Source organism: Pongo pygmaeus, chromosome 3, assembly GCF_028885625.2.
Source record: "Pongo pygmaeus isolate AG05252 chromosome 3, NHGRI_mPonPyg2-v2.0_pri, whole genome shotgun sequence".
In the NCBI taxonomy this organism is placed as follows: domain Eukaryota; kingdom Metazoa; phylum Chordata; class Mammalia; order Primates; family Hominidae; genus Pongo; species Pongo pygmaeus.
Window position 1 is genome coordinate 189,007,161 of NC_072376.2, and position 21,218 is coordinate 189,028,378.

At 36.7% G+C, this 21,218-nt stretch overlaps 1 protein-coding gene across 2 annotated transcripts in view; it reads right to left on the reverse strand.

Annotated features, from left to right (window-relative positions):
• GPM6A (glycoprotein M6A) overlaps positions 1–21,218 on the reverse strand; it is a 370,006-nt gene that overhangs the window by 37,632 nt on the left and 311,156 nt on the right. For both annotated transcript variants that reach the window (XM_054485714.2, XM_054485713.2), the window contains exon 3: positions 3,285–3,441. In XM_054485714.2, coding sequence (XP_054341689.1) covers positions 3,285–3,441 — 157 coding nt within the window. The remainder of the gene's footprint in view (positions 1–3,284; positions 3,442–21,218) is intronic.

Genomic DNA, 21,218 nt, shown 5'->3' on the forward strand with positions numbered 1-21,218 from the left:
ATGTACCATAAAACCTAAAGTATAATAATGATAATAATAATAATAATAATAATAAAAGAAAAATAAAAAATAAAAAAAATAAAATACAAAAAAAAAAAGAAAATAAATACTTCTACATTCAACTTAATAAGGTCATGTTTAATGTAGTCAATAACATGTATTTGTACTCAATTTGGTGCCATTTAATATTTAAGGTAAACAAATTTTGTTACTGAAAATACTTTAATAACTTTTTGTATAATGTTTTAATAAAGTCGTTAATAATGATTTTCACCCCCAAAATTTAATATTGTGGTTTTACGTGCCTCAAATTCTGGATTTTGAATGATAGATAGCATCAAAATATTGTAATGAACTTGAATTGGCCGATACTTCATGAGAGGAAACACAGAATGCAGATCAAGTTATGCTTTCAAAGGCATTCATTAAGTAAAGGAATATTGATTATCACTCTCCATTCAGTGATACAATGCTGCTTCTTTTTTTTTTTTTTTTTTTGAGACAAAGTCTTGCCCTGTCGCCCAGGCCAGAGTGCAGTGGCGTGATCTGGGCTCACTGCAACCTCTGCCTCCTGGGTTCAAGCAATTCTCCTGCCTCAGCCTCCCAAGTAGCTGGAATTACAGGCGCCCGCCACCATGCCCGACTAATTTTTGTATTTTTAGTAGAGACAGTGTTTCACTATGTTGACCAGGCTGGTCTACGAACTCCTAACCTCGTGATTCACCCGCCTCGGCCTCCCAAAGTGCTAGGATTACAGGCGTGAGCCCCCGCGCCCGGCCTGCTGCTTCAAAATTAATTGCATTTGTGCTGATGTAATTTCAATTAGTAACCATTTACTTTTTATGCAGCAGAGAGAAACAGGGATAGAATAACAAATTTCTGTCAGTATTAACTAAGGAAGATTTTTATACACTTGTTGCAAAAAAAAAAAAAAAAAAAATCCACCCTTTAGTATTATTCAGTGTTTCAAGTAGAGCTGCACTGATATAATACCTTCAAAAGCACAGACTCATTCACAGCTACGGAACACAGGCAAAACAGGTTAACAGGTTCACTTTGAACATAATAAGGTAGACCGTAAGATACAATCTGCCTACAAACGAAAAAAAAAAAAGCAGCATCAGTAGAGTGGAAATAAGTAGCAGGAGAGGGTGGACGATAAATCTTTCTTTTCCCCTGGATTTCATGGAGCTACAAGTCCTGCGTGATATGCAAGCTGAGGTGGGGGTGTGGAGGAATGGTTGGCAGAGGGGAAGGGAGGCAGAGTTCTGCAGTGCTGGCTGCAGCCGCCACTGTTTACTTCTCAGTCGTGGAGCTAGCCCCCTTCGTGAAGGCAGTGTTGGGACAGCCAGGGTATGGCTCAGAGCCTCACCCGCTGCTCTGCTGTCTCTGCAGAACGCAGGAGAGTGCAGCTCCTACTCCTCTCTGCTCTGCTCATTCCGGGGTGGCAGGGAGGTGTTATAGGAGTGGGCGGGGCATCTTCCTGGGCTGACACCCTGCTGCATTGCCTCTGGAGGAGCCCACGCAGCTGCTGCCACCCTTCTGGTCTGTTGGGTGGGACTGGTGACACAATTGTTACCATTATAGAAAAAAAAAAAAAGGAAGAAAGAAAAGAAAACGTGGCTCATGTTTTGCTTCGAAAATTCCTATTTGAAATACCTTTAAGATGCTTGAATGGCAGGCAGATAACCAATTGCATCTCTCTATATATATAGATATGCAATTTTTCTTTGATTGCTTTTTCTTTTTATTATGAAGTTATTTTCAAATTCTGAATGAAATAACACAATTGATTGCACTCTTCCTGGCAGAAGGTTATTACCTTATGGTAAAGACGTGCTTTCAGACCCCCTTATCTCTATTTTTTCGCTAGGGTTTTAGAATCACAGGCTCGTTGAGCTGGAATAAGCTTTAGAAACGATCCTCATTTTGTAAATGAGGAAATTGTGATCCATAAAAGGTAAGTAACTTGCCAAGGCACACCAGTGGCATTACAATGTTACTGTTCCAATTGTAATAAAAAGCCAATTACTATATAACGCAATTCACTATACTCTATTGACAGAAGGGAAATGAATCTTAAAATCGGAAGTTGCCTTTTTACTAGAGAAATTGCTTCGGCATCACTGAAAATTGGACCACGAATTATTCATATTTTATTTTTTAATCAATCCAATATCTCTCTGTAACTAAGTTTCTCTGGTTCTATAATTTGCTATTACTGATTTAAATAATTTCAATAATAAGGCACAGTTTAAAGCCCCTTAGTCACATTATTGGGATTCCAGTTTTACTCCTATTCATATATTTTACCTCTTTAGGTGTCACAATAAGTTTTGTCCCAAACTAAAAATAGGTGATTCTTATAAGAAACAATTCCAGAGACCACTACAAATACCCACAACTCAGGCAAACTATCTTATCAGATTATTATTGCTGTTGACACTGAGAAGCATAATAAAATGTGTTAGAAACAGGTTAAAAAAAAAAGGTTTGCTGGTAAACAGGTATTTTTGAACATTTCTGTGAGATTGAAGTAATTTACATCAGTCCTTATTAGAGGCAGCTTACTTAACATGAATTATATGCTATAATTAGACACATGTTGTTACATAACATTAGAAAAAAGGAAAATATGTCTGTCAAGAATGAAAGCTTCAACATTTCATTCTAGAAAAATTATTCTGTATAAAAGTGCAAAAGTACTTTCAACTTTATTATTTTTCATTTTTACCACTCTTATGCATTAATAGATAGATACCCATTATCTGTATTACAAAACTCTAGAGTAAGACTATATGTTTGATTTGCCATTAAATATGATATAAATTAAAATTTAATGCTGAAATTAATAGAATTCTTAAGTTAATAGAAAACAGTAATCACATGATATAGCTGTCCTCAAATTTACAGTAAAATACAGAGACATATGTTTAACAGGAGACAGGCACATGTATTGCTTATAAATTGGAGATGAATTTTTCTGTGATTCTCAAGAGAATCACAAAGCCCTTTGGAAAAAAAAAATCATACATCAGTCAACAGTGTTGCTACCTCTAGAAACAAAACTAGTTGTGCTACATAGAATCTGAGGATTTGAAACTGAATTTTCACAAGGAATAATCTTAATTTCAAAAATAATGTTATCAAGATTTAAGATAGCATCACAGAAGGAAATGTTACTGTGTTAAAAAAATACTTTAATTCTTGGGAGATGAATGCAAACACCTGTGTGCTATTGAAATAAATCCACATTAAATACTGAATGTAGAGAACTAACATACCCAAGCGCTCACACATCTGCCACAAGTGGTGATTTTGAAATCCCCATAGAGATCTTTGATGGCCCCAGTTGTGAAGAAACCTTCCACCATCAGCAAAATGCCATACACAAAGAATGCAGCTGCGATGCCGTAGATCACATACTTAAAGATGTCAATCCTGAGAGAAAAGACAAAGTGATTTATTTCAATAACTTTTCATTGCTGCTGTGCAGAAATTGACTCTCACATGCTCATGATTCTTTTGGAATGAAAGTTATAGAATATTTATATTCATAAAGAAGGTTGGATTTAAAAACATGTTTGCTTCATATATCTAATGTTTATATATAAATTTTGTGCTGCCACTTCCAATATTCGTTGACAAGAGATTTAGGGTTTTCGTGTTTGTCAGTTTCTTCCTCTTCTTTTCTAGCCTCTCCTCTTCCCTGGTTCACACCAAAGTAAGCTGGAATAAGCAATAAATTATACTTCTAAAGGAATTTGCTCCTTATTTTTATTTATTTATTTATTTTTTTTGAGACAGAGCCTGCTCTGTTGCCCAGTCTGGAGTGCAGTGGTGTGATCTCGGCTCACTGCAACCTCTGCCTCCCGTGTTCAAGTGATTCTCCTGCCTCAGCCTCCCAAGTAGCTGGGATTACAGGCATGCGCCACCATGCCCAGATAATTTTGTCTTTTTAGAAGAGACAGGGTTTCACCATGTTGGCCAGGCTGGTTCAAACTCCTGAGCTCAGGCAATCCACCACCTTGGCTTCCCAAAGTGCTGGGATTTCAGGCTAAGCCACTACTCCTGGCCTATTCATTTGTTAAGTAGGGTAATCATCATACGATTTCTCTAATTAGGACAAAATACCAAATGTAAAGATTTGTGTATGTAACCACTGGTTTTTAAAACTTACATTAAAAGGGAAGGAAGCTTTATACTTAATGATGCAGTAGTTTTACATAAAATGATACAAATTCCATATTTTTGCATTACAGATAGTCAATTATAGTTGTATTCTATTTTGTACTCGTCATAAACATCATGTGTATTTGTTAATGATAATGCGAATAATGAAAAAGATATGGTTTTACAGATAAACATTGACAATGAAGCCTTTTAGGTATAATCACTAATGAATATTCTGCAGAATTGGATCTGAGCCAAGATATGGCATACTTTTATAGTGGCATGGGAAGGTCCTTTTCATTTTCTCACAATTGATTACCCAGTTTTGTTTTGTTTTTTTTTTTAAAAAAAAACACCATGTGGCTAAAATAAAACATTTATCTAGAAAATGTAAAAATGTGCACAGCCAGAACTGATACATAATAACAGATGGATATATGGATAGATAGATAGATTTAATTCTTTTCCCCTAGCTCTGTAACTAGGGAATGATATTCAATAACATTAAGAAGAACAATTAGTTCATTTATGAATTAAGATCATTTGCATTTCCATGTTTTGAAAACATTCATTCCATACATATGCTCCAAATAATATCTTTTAAATCTGTAGGAATATTCACAGTCCTAGGTGTAGCTAGAGTTAAATACTCCATTAGGATTTATTTTAGATGTATATATATATATGCATGTATATGTGTATATATATGCATGATATTTTATATGTATATATGTATATATACATATGTACATATGTGTATATGTATGTATATATACATATGTGTATATGTATGTATATATGTACATATGTGTATATGTATGTATATATGTATACATACGTATATGTATACATGTATGTTTATACATATATGTATGTGTGTATGTATATACATATATGTATGTATATACATATATGTATACGTATGTATGCATGTATATATGCATACATGTATACACATATGTATGCATGTATATATGTATACATGTATACATATATGTATGTATGTATACATGTATACATATATGTATGTATGTATGTATACATGTATACACATATGTATGTATGTATATACACATATGTATGTATGTATGTGTATGTATGTATGTATATGTATATATGTATGTATGTATATGTATATATGTATGTATGTATATACACATACATGTATGTATATATGTGTATATATACACATACATGTATGTATATATGTGTATATATACACATACATGTATGTATATATGTGTATATATACACATACATGTATGTATATATGTGTATATATACACATATATGTATGTATATATATATCTGCATGATTAGTGAGCATTTTATATTCAACGTAGTAAGAGTTGTAGAAACAGTTAAATGCAGATGTGGCAATAACACCAACTGAATGCTATACAATAGTTACTTAACCTAAAAAATAGGTTATATTTAACACTGGGAATGTATTAACTATATACATTTCTTTGGATAGAGACCATGACTTTCTAATTAAAAGTTAATACAGCACCAATACATAAGTACTTGTTGATGATAAATATTTCCTTGAGACTGCTAGGTGAATTCAGTGAGTATGAAATAAATTTACACTTTCAATAAACCCACTAATCTTCCTTTGAACTTCTAATTTCCTTCATAATTAAGATTTTTAATGATTTTACTTAGTATGATTTCCACTTGGTTATTTATTTATTTATTGTTCAAGACATGGTCTCCCTCTGTCACCCAGACTGGAGTGCAGTGAACATGAGCATGGCTCACTGCAGCCTCAACCCCCTGGACTCAAGTGATCCTCTCACCTCAGCCTCCCAAGTAGCAGAGACTAGAGGTGTGCACAACCATGCCCTGCAAATTTCTTCATTTTTTTATGGAGACAGGGTTTTGCCATGCTGCTCAGACTGGTCTGAAGGGATCTGAACTCCTGGGCTCAAAGGGATCTGATATGGTTTGGCTGTGTCCCCACCCAAATCTCATTTTGAATTGTAGTTCCCATAATCCCCCTGTGTCATGGGAGAGAACCAGTGCGAGGTAGGTGAATCATGGGGGCTGTTACCTCCATGTTGTCCTTGTGATAGTGAGTGAGTTCTCATGAGATCTGATGGTTTTCTAAGATGCTTTCCTGCTGCTTTTCACTGCACTTCTCTCTCCTGCCACTATGTGAAAAACATGTTTGCTTCCCATTCCATCGTGGTTGTAAGTTTCCTGAGGCCTCTCCAGTTGGCTGAACTGCGAGTCTATTAAACCTCTTTCTTTTATAAATTACCCAGTCTCAGGTACGTCTTTTATTTTGGGGGTACCATTTTGGGGAAGTGAGGGGTTTAACATCTTCCTCCCTCTTGGCAAATAGGTTTTCTCTACTTTTCTATGTGCTAACACATAAACAAAAAAGGCTAAGATAATTTGTTGGCATAAGACAAAAACCTCTAAAGTAGGGAATGATTTTCTTGTAGAGGATTTGTTTGGTAGACAAAAGTACAAATGAATTGGGGGGAAGAAAAAAGAGAAATTTAAGGCATAGAACTCAAAAAATTGCAAACATGCTAAATGGGAAGAATTTGGCCAAAAAAAGTGCTTTCAATAATTTTCTTAGTTTTGATATGAGATGAATTATTGAGGGAAATCCATTTTAATCTCTAAAAACTAATTATTGCTCAGAAAATCTTTTTCCGATCATTCTGGTTCTAAAAGTTTTCTGATGTAATTAAACAAAAGCATTACACTCTCAAAGAACTAGATAATATCTGCTGAATAAATTTTTTTAGAAAAGAACTTATAAATAAAAAGCAAGAGCCTATATTAAAGAAATCCTGATATAAGCATATCACCATATCTAAAATGTACTAGTCATGAAAAACGTGGTCACAGATTGCTAGTCCATTGAATAATTCTTTCAACACAGGAAACAATCGAGCAAAAAAGTTTTCGCCTAAGTCAGTCACATGATGGTTAGGATATAGCTATCTCTATTAAATTATTGGACCTCAACAATATTTCTTCCTTTAGCACATGTATTTTATATATATGGAAAAAACAGAGTATGCATCTTGAGTTCATCATGTAGAAGCAGTTAATTAATATTTCGAATTCCCCACTCCAGGCCATACAGACACAGGCAGAGACACACTCACACATATGACTTCACACTGATAAGGCAAAGAACATACGGAACATCTGGAGGAGAACTGTCAATGGCATTGGAGAAAAGAGAAAGAATCTTCTGGGAGTAGGAGTTTTATTGAAGTGAAGAAGGGGTCATGGTGTGTGGAAAAGTATGTATATTAGCTAAAGGTCTATTTCTGCAGCCTTGATACTGTTTTAACAAATTGTTGTTTATTTCACATTCTCAAGCTTGAATTTATTTTCTTAAATTAATTAGAGTATGACTAGAATGGATAGGGTGGCATTAAGTGATGGAGACATCCTGTGATTATATACAAGAGCAAAATGAAGGAATAAAAAGCTTGATCATGCTGATAGAAATCTAGAGATGCTGTGACAATATTTTTGAAAGAATGCATGAAATAGGATTTGCTGCATATAAGATGAGAGAGAGAAGAGCTTGGTAATGGTAATGTCCCAGAGCAATTGTTTAGTGGCTGACTTTCACTGCCTGAGAGTCTAAATATTGCACAAATCTATTTGTCAAAGGCAATGAGGCAGATGATGTGAAGTGTGTAAACCTGTCATGCATTTGAAAGAATCTGAGGATGTCAACTTACAGATAAAATTTGACATCAAGAACACTTTAAAGAGTGTTTCATGGGCTATTCTATATAATTTTTTGGTGAAAATGGCATGTTTTCTAAACACATTTTTATTTTTTATTTGGAAATAATTTCAAATTTACAGAAAAAAGTTGAATAAAACAAGTAGTATGTGGAGCAACTTTACATCCTTTCTCTATAACATTTTATCTCATTTACTTGATTGTTTTCTCTGGATGATATATCTGAATGTAGAGAATATCTTCACAGTTCATAGTTATCGACCTCAGGAAATATAACATTGACATAATACTTATGTCAAATCTTTATTTGTATTTCAATTTTGTCAACCGACCCAATGATGAACTTTGTGGAATTTCTTTCCTGCTTGATACCGGATCCAATCTAGGGGCTACTATTATACTTATTTGCTGTGTCTTTGGTCTCCTTTAATCTGGAACACTTCCACTGTCTTTCTGTGTCTTAATGACATTTATGTTGCTGCAGAATATAACCCTATTTCCCACTTTTTGAATGGAGTGTTCCTTTTGAGTTTGTCTGATGTTTCCTCATGGTTAGATACAGGTTACTCATTCTTGGCTAGAATACTATACAAGTGATATTGTGCTTCTGTCAGGTTATCACTTCCTCACTCACACAAACTCCCGCCCCTCAGTACTAATTTTAATTTTCATCATTTAGTTAAGATGATGTCTGATTTCTGTACTGTGTACTACTTCTCTTCCAACTAACAAGTGATCTGTGAGGAGATACTTTAAGACCAAGCAAACATCTTGCTCCCAGTCAAAACTTCTCCCCAGTGTTAGCACCCCATCCAATGATGAGTATTGCCAGACCCAACCTTCTTATCATGTTTGCAAAATGATGATTTCCTAACTCCATTACCAGCTCCACATTTGCAAATAGCACTAGGCATTCTGATGCAAGAAAAGCCCACCCTTTTCCGCCCATTTATTGATTTGTCTATTTATTAGTGACACGGACTAATGGTGTCTGATTTTTTTCTCAAGGTTTAAATGCCATTACAATAGCTCATTATTTTGGTGCTCAAATTTTTCTAGACTTGAGCAATAGGAATCCCTTCAAGCTGGTTCTTGTATCTTTGTGACATGTGCCTAGCAATTTGTAAGAATACTCCTTGCTTTCTCATATAGCAAGATGCTCGAGGCTCATCTTGCACACACCTCTTTCAACCTCAGAAACAGGCATCTCTTTGAGAAACTCTTGTCCTATTAAAGAGCAATGGTATTCGGGACCAAGATGTGGTGCTATATGTGCTCACTGCTAATGTTGTGTCTTTACCTTTAGGTCTTTTTATTGTATCAAGGTAAGAAACACATGTCTGTATACACACACACATCAATATATGCATATATAAACATATCTATATATGTGTACATGTATGTGTGTTCATATATACATATATACATGTGCACATGTAACTGCATAATAAATATGCATATATTTTAGAAATATTGAGTACACAGTGATACCTCCAAATCCAGTCTATCGCTACAGGGATTTTTATTGCTTTCCTCCTTTGATATTTGTACGTCTTTCTTCCATAATGAGAATACTGACTCCCAAGAATATTAACACATTTATTCTTTGGTTTAATTCCATAATAAATCTAAAATTATTTCAGAATTACTTATTCACCTCATTACAAAAATCATATCTATCTATAAAGAGTTCTTGCGGTTTGCAACCCTTCCCAAACCTTGCCCAAGACTGAGACTATATAGTCAATATACTGTGTTTCTAAGTTACATGGATTAGTGTATTTTTTCTTCCATTCATTGTGGCCATGTTAATGCAACTGGGTCTGTTTATTTCAGTTTCACATTCTCCATCTCATCCATATTGACTTAGTTTCATTTTTGGATATACAGGACATTAACATGCTTCTTAAAGTCAAATCTATACAAAAGACATATCCAGAAAAGTGGCAAGACCTTTTCTATCCTGTCTGTCCTGTTCCTTGTAGGTAACCCATTTCATTGGATCCTTGATTATCTTTGCTGTGTTTTTATGTAAAGGCAAGTGTGTGTGTATATGTGTAAATGTCTATTTTCCCTTCTTTTTACATGAAATGTGCATACTCCATATATTCTTCATATATACTCCATATATTCATACATTTGTACTTTGATCAATGAACAAGTCTCTGAAAATTTCTCTATACAAATTCATAGAGATTGTTCTCATTCTTTTTAACTGTCGCATACTACTCCATGTGTATTCACACACTACCATTTATTCACCAAATCTCCAATGCTTACTTACATGGTCATCAATATTTTAAAGTTAGAATATTGCAGCAATGAGTAACTTTGCTCATATGTATTTTCAAATAATTGAAGATGCATCTGTAGAATTAGGATGGGAGGATTGTTGAGTTGGAAATTAAAGACATATGTAGTTTTGTTACATATTGCCAATTCCTCTCTATAGGTCTTGTACCATTTTGTATTCCAACCAGCAGTATATTAGAATGTCTGTTTCTCCCCATCCTCTACAGAAGAAAGCATTGTTAAGCTTTTAAATTGTTGCTAGTCTGATGGGTGATGAGTGTCCTGGTATTGCTTTATTTATCTTAGGTGTTCATGAAATTCAACATCTTTTAATATGATTGTGGGCACTATATATCTTTTTGTGAATTGTCTATTCATGTGTTTTGCCATTTTACCATAAGATTTGTGGTCCTCTCTGCACCCCATAATTTTTAAAAGATCTCTATAAATAAGGGATATTATACTTTTGTGTGTTGATAGTTTAGATATTTGTCCTTGCCTAAACTTCATGTTGATTGTAATCCCCAGTGCTGGAGGTGGGGTCCAGTGGAAGGTGTTCGGGTCATGAGAACACATCCCTCCTGGCTCGGTGCTGACTTAAGAGGATGTAGCACCTCCCCTCCAACTCTCTCTTGCTTGCACTCTGGCCATGTGATGTGCCTGCTCCCCCTTCACCTTCTGCTATGATTGCAAGATTCCTGAGGCCTCCTTAGAAACCAAGCAGATGCCAGCACCATGCTTCCTGTAAAGCCTGCAGAACCATGAGCCAATTAAATCTCTTTACTAATTACCCAGTTTCAGGTATTTCTTTATAGTAATGCAAGAATGGTCTAACAGAGAAAATTGGTACTGAAGAGTGGGACATTGCTATAAAGATACATGAAAATGTGAAAGCAGGTTTGGATTGGGTAGCAGGCAGAGGTTGAGAGAGTTTGGAGCGCTCAGAAGAAAACAGGAATATGAGAGAAACTTTGGAACTTCTTAGAGACTGATTAAATGATTGTGACCAAAATGCTGATAGTGACATCGACAGTGAAGTCCAGGCTGACAAGGTCTAAGATGAAAATGAGAAAGTTATAGGGCACTGGAGCAAAGGTCACACATGTTATGTTTTATTGAAGAACTTGTCTGCATTTTGTCCATGCCCTAGGCCTCTGTGGAAATTTGAACTTCAGAGTGATGATTTAGGGTATGTGGCAGAAGAAATTTCTAAGCAGCTAAGCATACATGGCTGCTTCTAACAGCCAATGCTCAGATGTGGGAAGAAATAAATAACTTTAAATTTGAAATAATATTTAAACAGGAAGCAGAGCATAAAAGTTTGGGGAATTTACAGCCTGGCCATGTGCCAGAGAGGAAAAAAAAAAAGTTTCCTGGAGAGGAATTCAAGAATTCAAGCAGGACATGGAGCAATCTCTTGCTAGAGAAATATGCATAACTAAAAAAGAGCCAAGTACTAATATCCAAGACAATGGAGAATAGGCCTTGAAGGCCTTTCAGAGACCTTTGTGGTAGCCTCTCCCATCACAGGCCCAGAGGCCTAGAAGGAAAGAATGGTTTCAGGGGACAAGCCCAGGGCCCCACTTTCCTATGCAACCTTGGGACACTGTTCTCCACATCCCAACTGCTCATGCTCCAACCATGGCTCAAAAGGCCCCAGATACAGCTTGGGCTGCTGCTTCAGAGGGTGTAAGCTATAAGCCCTGTCAGCTTCCACGGTGTGCTAACCCAGTAGATACACAGAATGCAAGAGTGAAGATCACTTGGCAGCCTCTGCCTAGATTTCAGAGGATGTATGAGAAAGCCTGGGTGCCCAGGAGGAAGTCTGCTGCAAGAGTGGAGGCCTCACAAGAACCTCTGCTAGATGCAATGCCAAGCAGAAAAAGGGTTTGGAGCTCCCACACAGAGTCCCTACCGGGGCACTGCCTAGTGGAACTGTGAGAAGTGGGTCACTGATCTCCAGACCCCAGAATAGTGGATCCACTGGTAGCTTGCACTCTGTGCCTCAAAAAGATGCAGGCACTTAAAGCCTGTGAGAGCAGCCACAGGGGTTAAACCCCGCAAAGCCACAAGGGTAGAGATGCCGAAGGCCTTGAGGGCCCACTCCTTCCATCAGTGTGGCCTGGATAGTGGGACATAGAGTAAAGATTATTTTGGAGCTTTAATATTTAATGACTGCCCTGCTGTATTTTGAACTGGCATGGGGCCTGTAACATCCTTTATGTCAGTCAATTTCTCCTTTTGGAATGGGAATATTTACCTACTGTCTGTATCTCCATTGTATCTTGGAAGGAATTAACTTGTTTTTGATTTTACAGGCTCACAAGTAGAAGGGGTTTGGCTTGTCTAAGATGAGACTTTGGACTTTTGCGTTAATGCTGGAAAGAGTTAAGACTTTCTGTGATTGTTGGGAAGGCATGATTATATTTTGCAACATAAGAAGGACATGAGATTTGGGAGAATCCAGGAGTGGAGTGATATAGTTAGGATATTTGTCCCTGCTTAAATCTCATGTTGAATTATAATCCCCAATAATGAAGGTAGGGCCTGATGGGAGGCATTTGGGTCTTGGGGGTGGATCTCTCATGGCTTGCTGCTATCTTAAAAGTGTGTAAGTGTGTGGCACCTCCCCTTTAACTCTCTCCCTCTCTTGCTCCCGCTCTGGCCATGTGAGGTGCCTGCTCCCTCTTTGCCTCCCACTATGATAGGAAGCTTCCTGAGGCCTGCCCAGAACAGACGCCACTATACTTCCTCTACAGTGTGCAGAAACATAAGCCAATTAAATATATATATATATGCTTTTTTTTTTTTTTTGAGTAGGAGTTTTGCTCTTGTCTTCCAGGTTGGAGTGCAGTGGTGTGATCTCGGCTCACTACAACCTCCACCTCCTGGGTTCAAGCAATTCTCCTGTCTCAGCCTTCCAAGTAGCTGGGATTACAGACATGCACTACCACACCAGCTAATTTTTGTATTTTTAGTAAAGATGGAGTTTCACCATTTTGGCCACACTGGTCTCAAAGTCTCAGCCTTCCGAGTAGCTGGGATTACAGACGTGCACAACCACACCAGCTAATTTTTGTATTTTTAGTAAAGACGGAGTTTCACCATTTTGGCCAGGCTGGTCTCAAACTCCTGACCTCGTGATCCACCTGCCTCGGCCTCCCAAAGTGCTGGGATTACAGGCATGAGCCACTGCACCCGGCCTTACATTTTTTAATATATATACATTATTCAGTCTTAGTTATTTCTTTATAGCAATGTAAAAGAGGGCTAAGACACAAGTGACAGATGTTACAAATATTTTCTTCTAGTTTGCCATTTGTCTTTTGGCTTTGCTTATGGCATTTTGCTATGCAACTTAAAAAAAAAGAAATTATATGTTGTCAATGTTATCAGTGTTTATTTTTATTACATCTCATCTGGGATTTTATCACAGTTGGAAGCCTTTACCTACACCCAGAGGAGTTCACCCATGCCTTCTTCTAGCATGTATCCAGTTTCATTTTATTATATTTAGACATCTGATCAATTTAGCATTTTTTCTTTGGGTGGCACAAGAATTGAATCTAGTTTTATCTTTTTTTCAAAATGGCTGTCCAGTTGTTCCAACATCATTTATTGAAAAGATCATCTTTGCTGCAATGATTTTAGGTCTACTTCTGTCATACAATGAATTTCTATATCTAGATTTGTCTATTCGGTCCTTTCCATTCTGTTCCATAAATCTGTTCATTTGTGTGCCAGTAACACACTGTTTTAATCAGAGGGGCTTTAAGTATGTCTTAATATCATGTAAGATTAGATCTCTCATAGCTCTCCCTTCTTTGTATTTTCTTAACTATTTGTGTGTGTGTGTGTTTTGTTTTGTTTTATTATTTTTTTTTTAGACAGAGTCTCGCTCTGTCGCCCAGGCTGGAGTGCAGTGGTGCGATTTCGGCTCACTGCAGGCTCCACCTCCCAGGTTCATGTCATTCTCCTGTCCCAGCCTCCCGAGTAGCTGGGACTACAGGAGCCCGCCCCCATGCTCAGCTAATTTTTTGTATTTTTTAGTAGAGACGGGTTTTCACCGTGTTAGCCAGGATGGTCTCGATCTCCTGACCTCGTGATCCACCTGCCTCGGCCTCCCAGAGTGCTGGGATTACAGACGTGAGCCACCATGCCCGGCCTATGTGTGTTTATTTTTACACATGAACTTTAGGATGTTCCTCTGTAGCACTATTAAAACGTCAATTGAAGTTTTATTAGGGTATACTGAATCTATTCATTAATTTTGAGAGAATTAACATTTTGATAATCCTCAGCAAGAATGAAGAATACCTTTTCATTTGTTCAAATCTACTTTCACATCTTTGGAGTATTTCACAGCCAACTTCATGTAAGTTTTGAACATTTCTTGTTAAGGTCCTTAACTTACTTTTTTGGCTACTATAAATCAAATTTACCTTTACCTTTAAAAATTCTTCTTTAGCTATACAAATGTTCCTGATTTTTACGTGTAAATTTTATATCCTACTATGTTGCTGAATTCTATTATTATTGGAATTGGCTTAATCATTGGTCCTAACATTTTTCAAGTATATCACCTTGTTATCTGGAAATAGAGGGAGTTTTATTTCTTGTTTGCCAATTATCATGTTTTCTGTTTAGAACAATGGTTTAAGCAGAGATTCGGAGAAGAGGAGGAAAATGAGAAGCAGAGATCATCCTAGCCTTCTTTGTTCTTGACTTTAGTGGGAATGTCTCATTGTGTAATATTCTGGGTTTAGAGTTGTGACATTTTTATACATCCCCCCACACACATATCATACATCTCTTCCTATCTTCCCAAAAGTTTATCGGCAAGCAGCATTTTTACTAACATAACTTCTATATTGAAGTAAAAATGATCATTAAAACTGTGTGTGTGTGTGTGTGTGTGTGTGTGTGTGTGTGTGTGTGTGTGTGCATGCATGCATTTGTTTTTGTTTCAGGAATGGGCTCTAGTCCCTCCTTTCAACTTAGAAATATGCTTTCTTTTTGTCTCGTCCGCATATTCCAGTGTTCCAAGATGCTGCTTATGCTCACGTGGATTCTTCTCATGGCAAAAAGCAGGAAATCAGATGTGCCTCCAGTAAAACTACACAGGCATGCTTACTTTGTTCGTGCATTTCCAAAAGTTTCTAACATTTCAATTCTTACAAAAAGTTGTCACAGGCAGCAATTATTGCAAGAGCGAAAATGAACCTTGATTACTGTGGTCAGCTATAAAAAACCCCGCTTCATACATTTATTTAGATTGGTGCAAAAGTAATTGCAGTTTTAGCCATTACTTTCAATGGCAAAACTGCAATAACTTTGCACCAAGCAAATAATTCCTAATCCCTGACACCTATGAATATTACTTAATATGGCAAAGGAGTGAATATTAACTTTCATGGCATAAATTGTGATTGAAAATCTTGAGAGGAGAAGCTTATTCTGCATTATGCAGGTGGGTCCTCAATGCAAGCTCATGTTTCCTTATGAGATACAGGGAGGGGGTTCTGAGAGACACACAGAAGAAAAGAAGGTAATGTGAAGACGGAGGCAGAGATTAGAGTGCTGTGGCCCCAAGCCAAGAAAGGCCCGCAACCACCAGAGCCAGGAACAAGCAAGGAGTAGAACTTCCCCTACCAATCTCCGGAAAGAGGCCACCCCTGCTGACGCCTTGACTTCCGGTGTCTGGCCTCTCCAACTATGAGAAAATACATTTCTGCTGTTTTAAGCCAACAGTTTGTGGCTATATGTTATGGCAGTCACAGTGAACTAATATAGGTGACTAATTAATTATTACATCTTTTTTGTTCTGTATGTAAAGATTGCTTGAAACAAATTCTGACATTGTCTAACGCACTTGTATGTTACAAGTCATTTATTAGAACACAGTGGTTTGACACACAAGTTGCTAGAGTATGCAATATTTCTTTAGAGCTGGAAAATGGCGATTTTAAAAAGTAAGAAATGGCTGCTTCTTCCTAAGCACTGAAAACCAAACATTCCTGAGTAAAAATGAGTAGCTTTTCTAGTCTAGGGTATAGATATATTGAAGTGGATGGTTCCAGTTGCTTCTCTACCAGACTTCAGAACAGAGTATCCGCAATTTTGCAGGCTATATTGAAGCTACTTTAGAATGTTTAGGGTTGTGATAAAGAAAAGTCATGTTTCATTATTTTTTATTGCAGTAAATAACACATAATATGGGATTTACTCTCAACATATTTTTAAGTGTACAATACAGCATTGTCAAGTATAAGCACAACGTTGTATAGCAGATCATTCAAATGTTTTCATCTTACAAGACTGAAACTCCATACTCATGAACAGCCACTCCTCATTTTCCCCAGGCCACAGCCGTGACAACCACCATTCTATCTTTTGCTTTTATACTTTTGACCATTTTAGATAGTTCATACAAATAAAATCGTGCAGCACTATCCTTCTGTGACTGGCTTATTTTACTTAGTGTAATGTCCTTGAACTTCTTCCATCTAGTGTCATAATGACAGGGTTTCCTCCATTTTTGTGGCCAAATAAGATTACACTGTATGTATATACTGTATTTTCTTTATGCATTCATCTATCCATGTACATTTAGTCTGTTTCCACATCTTGATTACTGTGAATTATGCTGCAGTAAACTTGACAGTATATGTATCTCTTCAAGATCCTGATATGAACTCTTTTGTATTAATACCCGGAAATGGGATTGCTAGATCACATAGCATTGCTAATTTTAATTTTCCAAGGAACTGCCAAACTGTTTTCCATAGCGGTTGCACAATTTTACATTCTTAGCATCAGTGCACACTAGGGTTCCAATTTATTCCCATACTCACCCACACTTGTTATTTTCTGTCTTATTTTGTTGTTTGTAATGGGCATCCTAATAAGTGTGAGGTGACAGCTCATTATGGTTTTGATTTGCATTTCCCAGATGGTTAGTGATTTGGAACATCTTTTCATATACCTGTTGTCCAATTCTAAGTCTTCTTTGGAGAAATACCTATTCAAGTCCTCATTTGCCTATTTTTTAATTGGATATTTTTGTTTTTGTTTTTTTGCTATTGAGTTGTAGGAGTTACTTATATATTTTGGATATTAATTCCTTACCAGATAAGCAGTTTGTAAATATTTTATCTCATTCTGTAGGCTGCCCTTTCACTCTGTTGACTGTTTCCTTTTCTGCACAGAAGCTTTTTAGCTCCATCTAGTCACACTGGTCTATTTTTTTTGCTTTTGTGACCTATGACTTTTGTGTCATATCCAAGAAATCATCACCAAGATCAAAGGTATGAACTTTTCTCCTATGTTTTCTTCTAGCAGTTTTATAATTTCAGGTCTTACATTTAAAGTTTAATTCATTTTGAATTTATTTTTGTGTATGGTGTAAGATAAGCATTGAATTTCATCATATTGCATATGGATATCCAGTTTTTCCAGCATCCTTTATTGAAGAGACTACCTATTTGTCGTTGTGCCTTCTTGTTGAAAATTCGGTGATGGTATATGCTTGAGTTTATTTCTGGGTTGTCTACTGTGCTATGGTGGTTTATATGTCTGTCTTTATGTCAATACCAGACTCTAGGATTCAACAGCACAGTAGAGTGACAGTAGAGAAGTTTACGTATATTTCAAGATAGCTAGAAAAGAATATTTGAAACATCTCCAGAACAAAGAAATAAAAATTTGAGGCAACCGGTATCCTAATTACACTGATTAGAACATTACACATTGTAAGTCTATATCAAAATATCAAATGCACCCCACAAATATGTATAATTATGTACCAATACATACATACATACATACATATCAGACTCTTGGTTTTTGTTGTTTTCTGTTTTTTGTTTGTTGGTTTGTTTTTTAGAGACAGGGTCTCACTCTGTCACCTAGGCTGAAGTGTAGTGGTGCGATCATAGCTCACCACAGCCTCAAACTTCTGGGCTCAAGAGATCCTCCTGTCTCAGCCTCCTGAGTAGCTTGGACTACAGGCATGCACCACCACGCCTGGCTAATTAGTCTACTTTTTTTGTAGAGATAGGGTCTCACTATGTTGCCCAGGCTGGTTTCAAACTCCTGACCTCAAGTGATCTCTTTGGCCTTGGCCTCCAAATGCACTGGGATAACAGGCATGAGCCACAATGCCTGGCCAAGATTGTTTTGCTTACTGTCGATTTATAATGTTTTGCAGTGAAGAAGTGTGAAGTTTCACTTTTATTCTTCTTTCTCAAGATTGTTTTGACTATTTGGAGCCCTTTGTGATTCCATATGAATTTTAGGATTTACTCTATTTCTGCAAAATATGCCATTGTGATTTTGATAAATATAGCATTAATCCACAAATTGCCTTGGTTAATAAGAACATTTTAACAAAATTAAGTTTTTCAATGCATAATATGGGATGTCTTTCCATCTATTTGTGTCTTCTTTAATTTCTTTCAAGAATGTCTTACAATTGACAGTGTACAAGCATTTTCCCTCCTTGGTTAAGTTTATTTCTAGGTTTTTTTTTTCTTTTTGACGCTATTGTAAATGGAGTTGTAGAAATATAAAAGTTCAACCCTCTTAAATTTTTTAAGCCTTGTTTTATGAGCTGACATGATATTTCCCGGTGAATGTTCCAGCTGCACTTGGAAAGAATATGTACTCTACTCCATTGGGTGGCATGTTCTGTACATGCTGTTATGCCATTGTTCTATGGTGTAATTTAAGTCTGTGTTTCCTGTCTGGATATTCTATCCATTCTTGAAAGTGAGGTATTGAAATCTCCTACTATGATTGTGTCGCTGTTAATTTCTCCCTTTGGGTCTGTCAGTGTTTGCAGAACAATGTTTGTGAGCCTTCTCCTAATTTCACTGAGATGTTCTCAGAGGCCACCAGGTATCCACACTAGGCTAGTTCTGTCACTGCTTAGAATGAGGTGAGACAGAAACCAGTCCCTCAAACAACCTTCCAAAAAGCCGGAGCACTGGGTGTGTGTTCTACCCTTCTGGTCTCTTTTTCTCCCAGTGCTGAGGTGAGCTAGCTTAGAAGAAGGGCTGATGTGGGATAAGGAAGATTGCTCTTGTCCCCTGTTTCAACATGGCTATTACGGGCTTTGTGCTCACCTGGAGTACTGCAAACTCTTAAGGGGATTCTGGAAATCTCATAAAGGTATTGGCCTGTAAATTATTGTTGAATTGGTGTTTTATGGGGGACAAAGGCTGGGACTTACCAGTCCACCAACCTGCTGACATCATTTATCTCAAATTCATGTTTTGTTCACTTAAAACATACGAGACTGCAAGGTGTGGCATCTATGCTAGAAGTATAATTGTAAATTATTGGTGGCAATTATAGCAAACATAAACCTTTTGATTTTACCTTTTCAAATTTTAACTCAAACATTCTGTAAAAATACCTGGCAGGAAATGCTGCAATAAATTAGCCTAAGTTACGTGTTAATTTCCTGTGACTGTTTCATCAAATTAACACAAACTTGGTGGCTTTTTAAAAAAGACACATTCTTATGTTCTGGAGGTCAGAAGTCTGAAATCAGTTTCACTGGGCTGACATCAAGGTATTGGCAGAGCCCTACTCCCTCTAAAGACTCAGAGAAACTTCCCTTGCACTTTCCAACTTTTGGAGTACTCCATTCTGGGCTTTCCTTGGCTAGTGGCCCCTTCTGCTTCTTCAAAGCCAGCAGGTAGCATCTTGTTTTAGGAGTAACACTGCCTTCTTCTCTGGTCAAATGGCTCTCTGTTCCCCTCTAATAAGGACACTTGTGTTGGGATTTGGGGCCCATCCAGATAATCCAGGAGGATCTGCTCACCTCAGGATCCTGAATGTAATCACAACTTCAAAGTCTGTTTTGCCATAAAAGGTAACATATGATGTTACAAGGATTATAATATTGGGGGCCATTATCAGCCTGTCACAAGCTATAGACTTCATTGAAGTTGAATGCTAATTCCTTGACATTCAAATATTCTTCGGTAAAGTTTTTCTTCAAACAATGTGGTGATGGACATGTGCTAATGTTACATTCCAAAATCCATTTCAAAATTTTAAATCGTCAAGCATTTAAACTATAATAAACCTGAGGTATCTTACTGACTTAATTCTCTTCTTTGTCACAAAAGTGTCCTTTTATCAACATGCAATATATAAAGTTAATAGAATACATAACTTCAAATATTAAATTAGGAAAATTAAACTCTTCCTTATCTACATAAGGATGAATTTTTGTCAGCGATATATCACAAGATGCATAAATAACCCTCTGATGAAGAAGTCACTGATTATGAAGTCACAGAAAGATCAAATAGAGAAATAGTGAAGAAGTTTTACATTCACTACTTTTGCCTTCCAAAACAACCATCCATATTATCCTACTTCTTAAGGGATTAATTCACATACTTTACCTCCTTCCTAAATGTAGACTTTCAGACTTTGTTACACAACTGTTTTACTAATTGTAAAAGCAATATATAAGCATTGTAAATTTCTTTTAAAAAGCATGTCAGAAAAATGCAGATTATTCACTGTTTATACTACCAGTTTTTAATTTATTTTAATTAATTCCACAAAGCTACGCTTACTATATACCACTTTGAAAACTTCCTTTTAAATCAATATAGGATGAATATTTTAGACTATTATATACCTTTTTAAACAATGTTTAGGATATGACACGTTCTGTCATTTGAAGATATCATGATCTATTTTACTAATCGTCTACTTTTGTTCAGTGGTAGGAAGACAAAAGGGCCCCAATGATGCTCACATCTTAATCTCCATAACCTGTAAATACGTCATCTCATATGCCAAAAAGGATTTGGAGATGTGATTAAATTAATGATATAGAGGTGAGGAGATTACCCTGGATAGCCCTGGGTACCCTGGGTAGCCCCATTGTAATCACAAGAATCCTTAAAAGTAAAAGAGAGAGGCAAGAGAGACAGGGTCAAGTTCAGAGTGAGATGTGAAGATGCCACACTGCTGGCTTTGAAGATGGACAGGGACC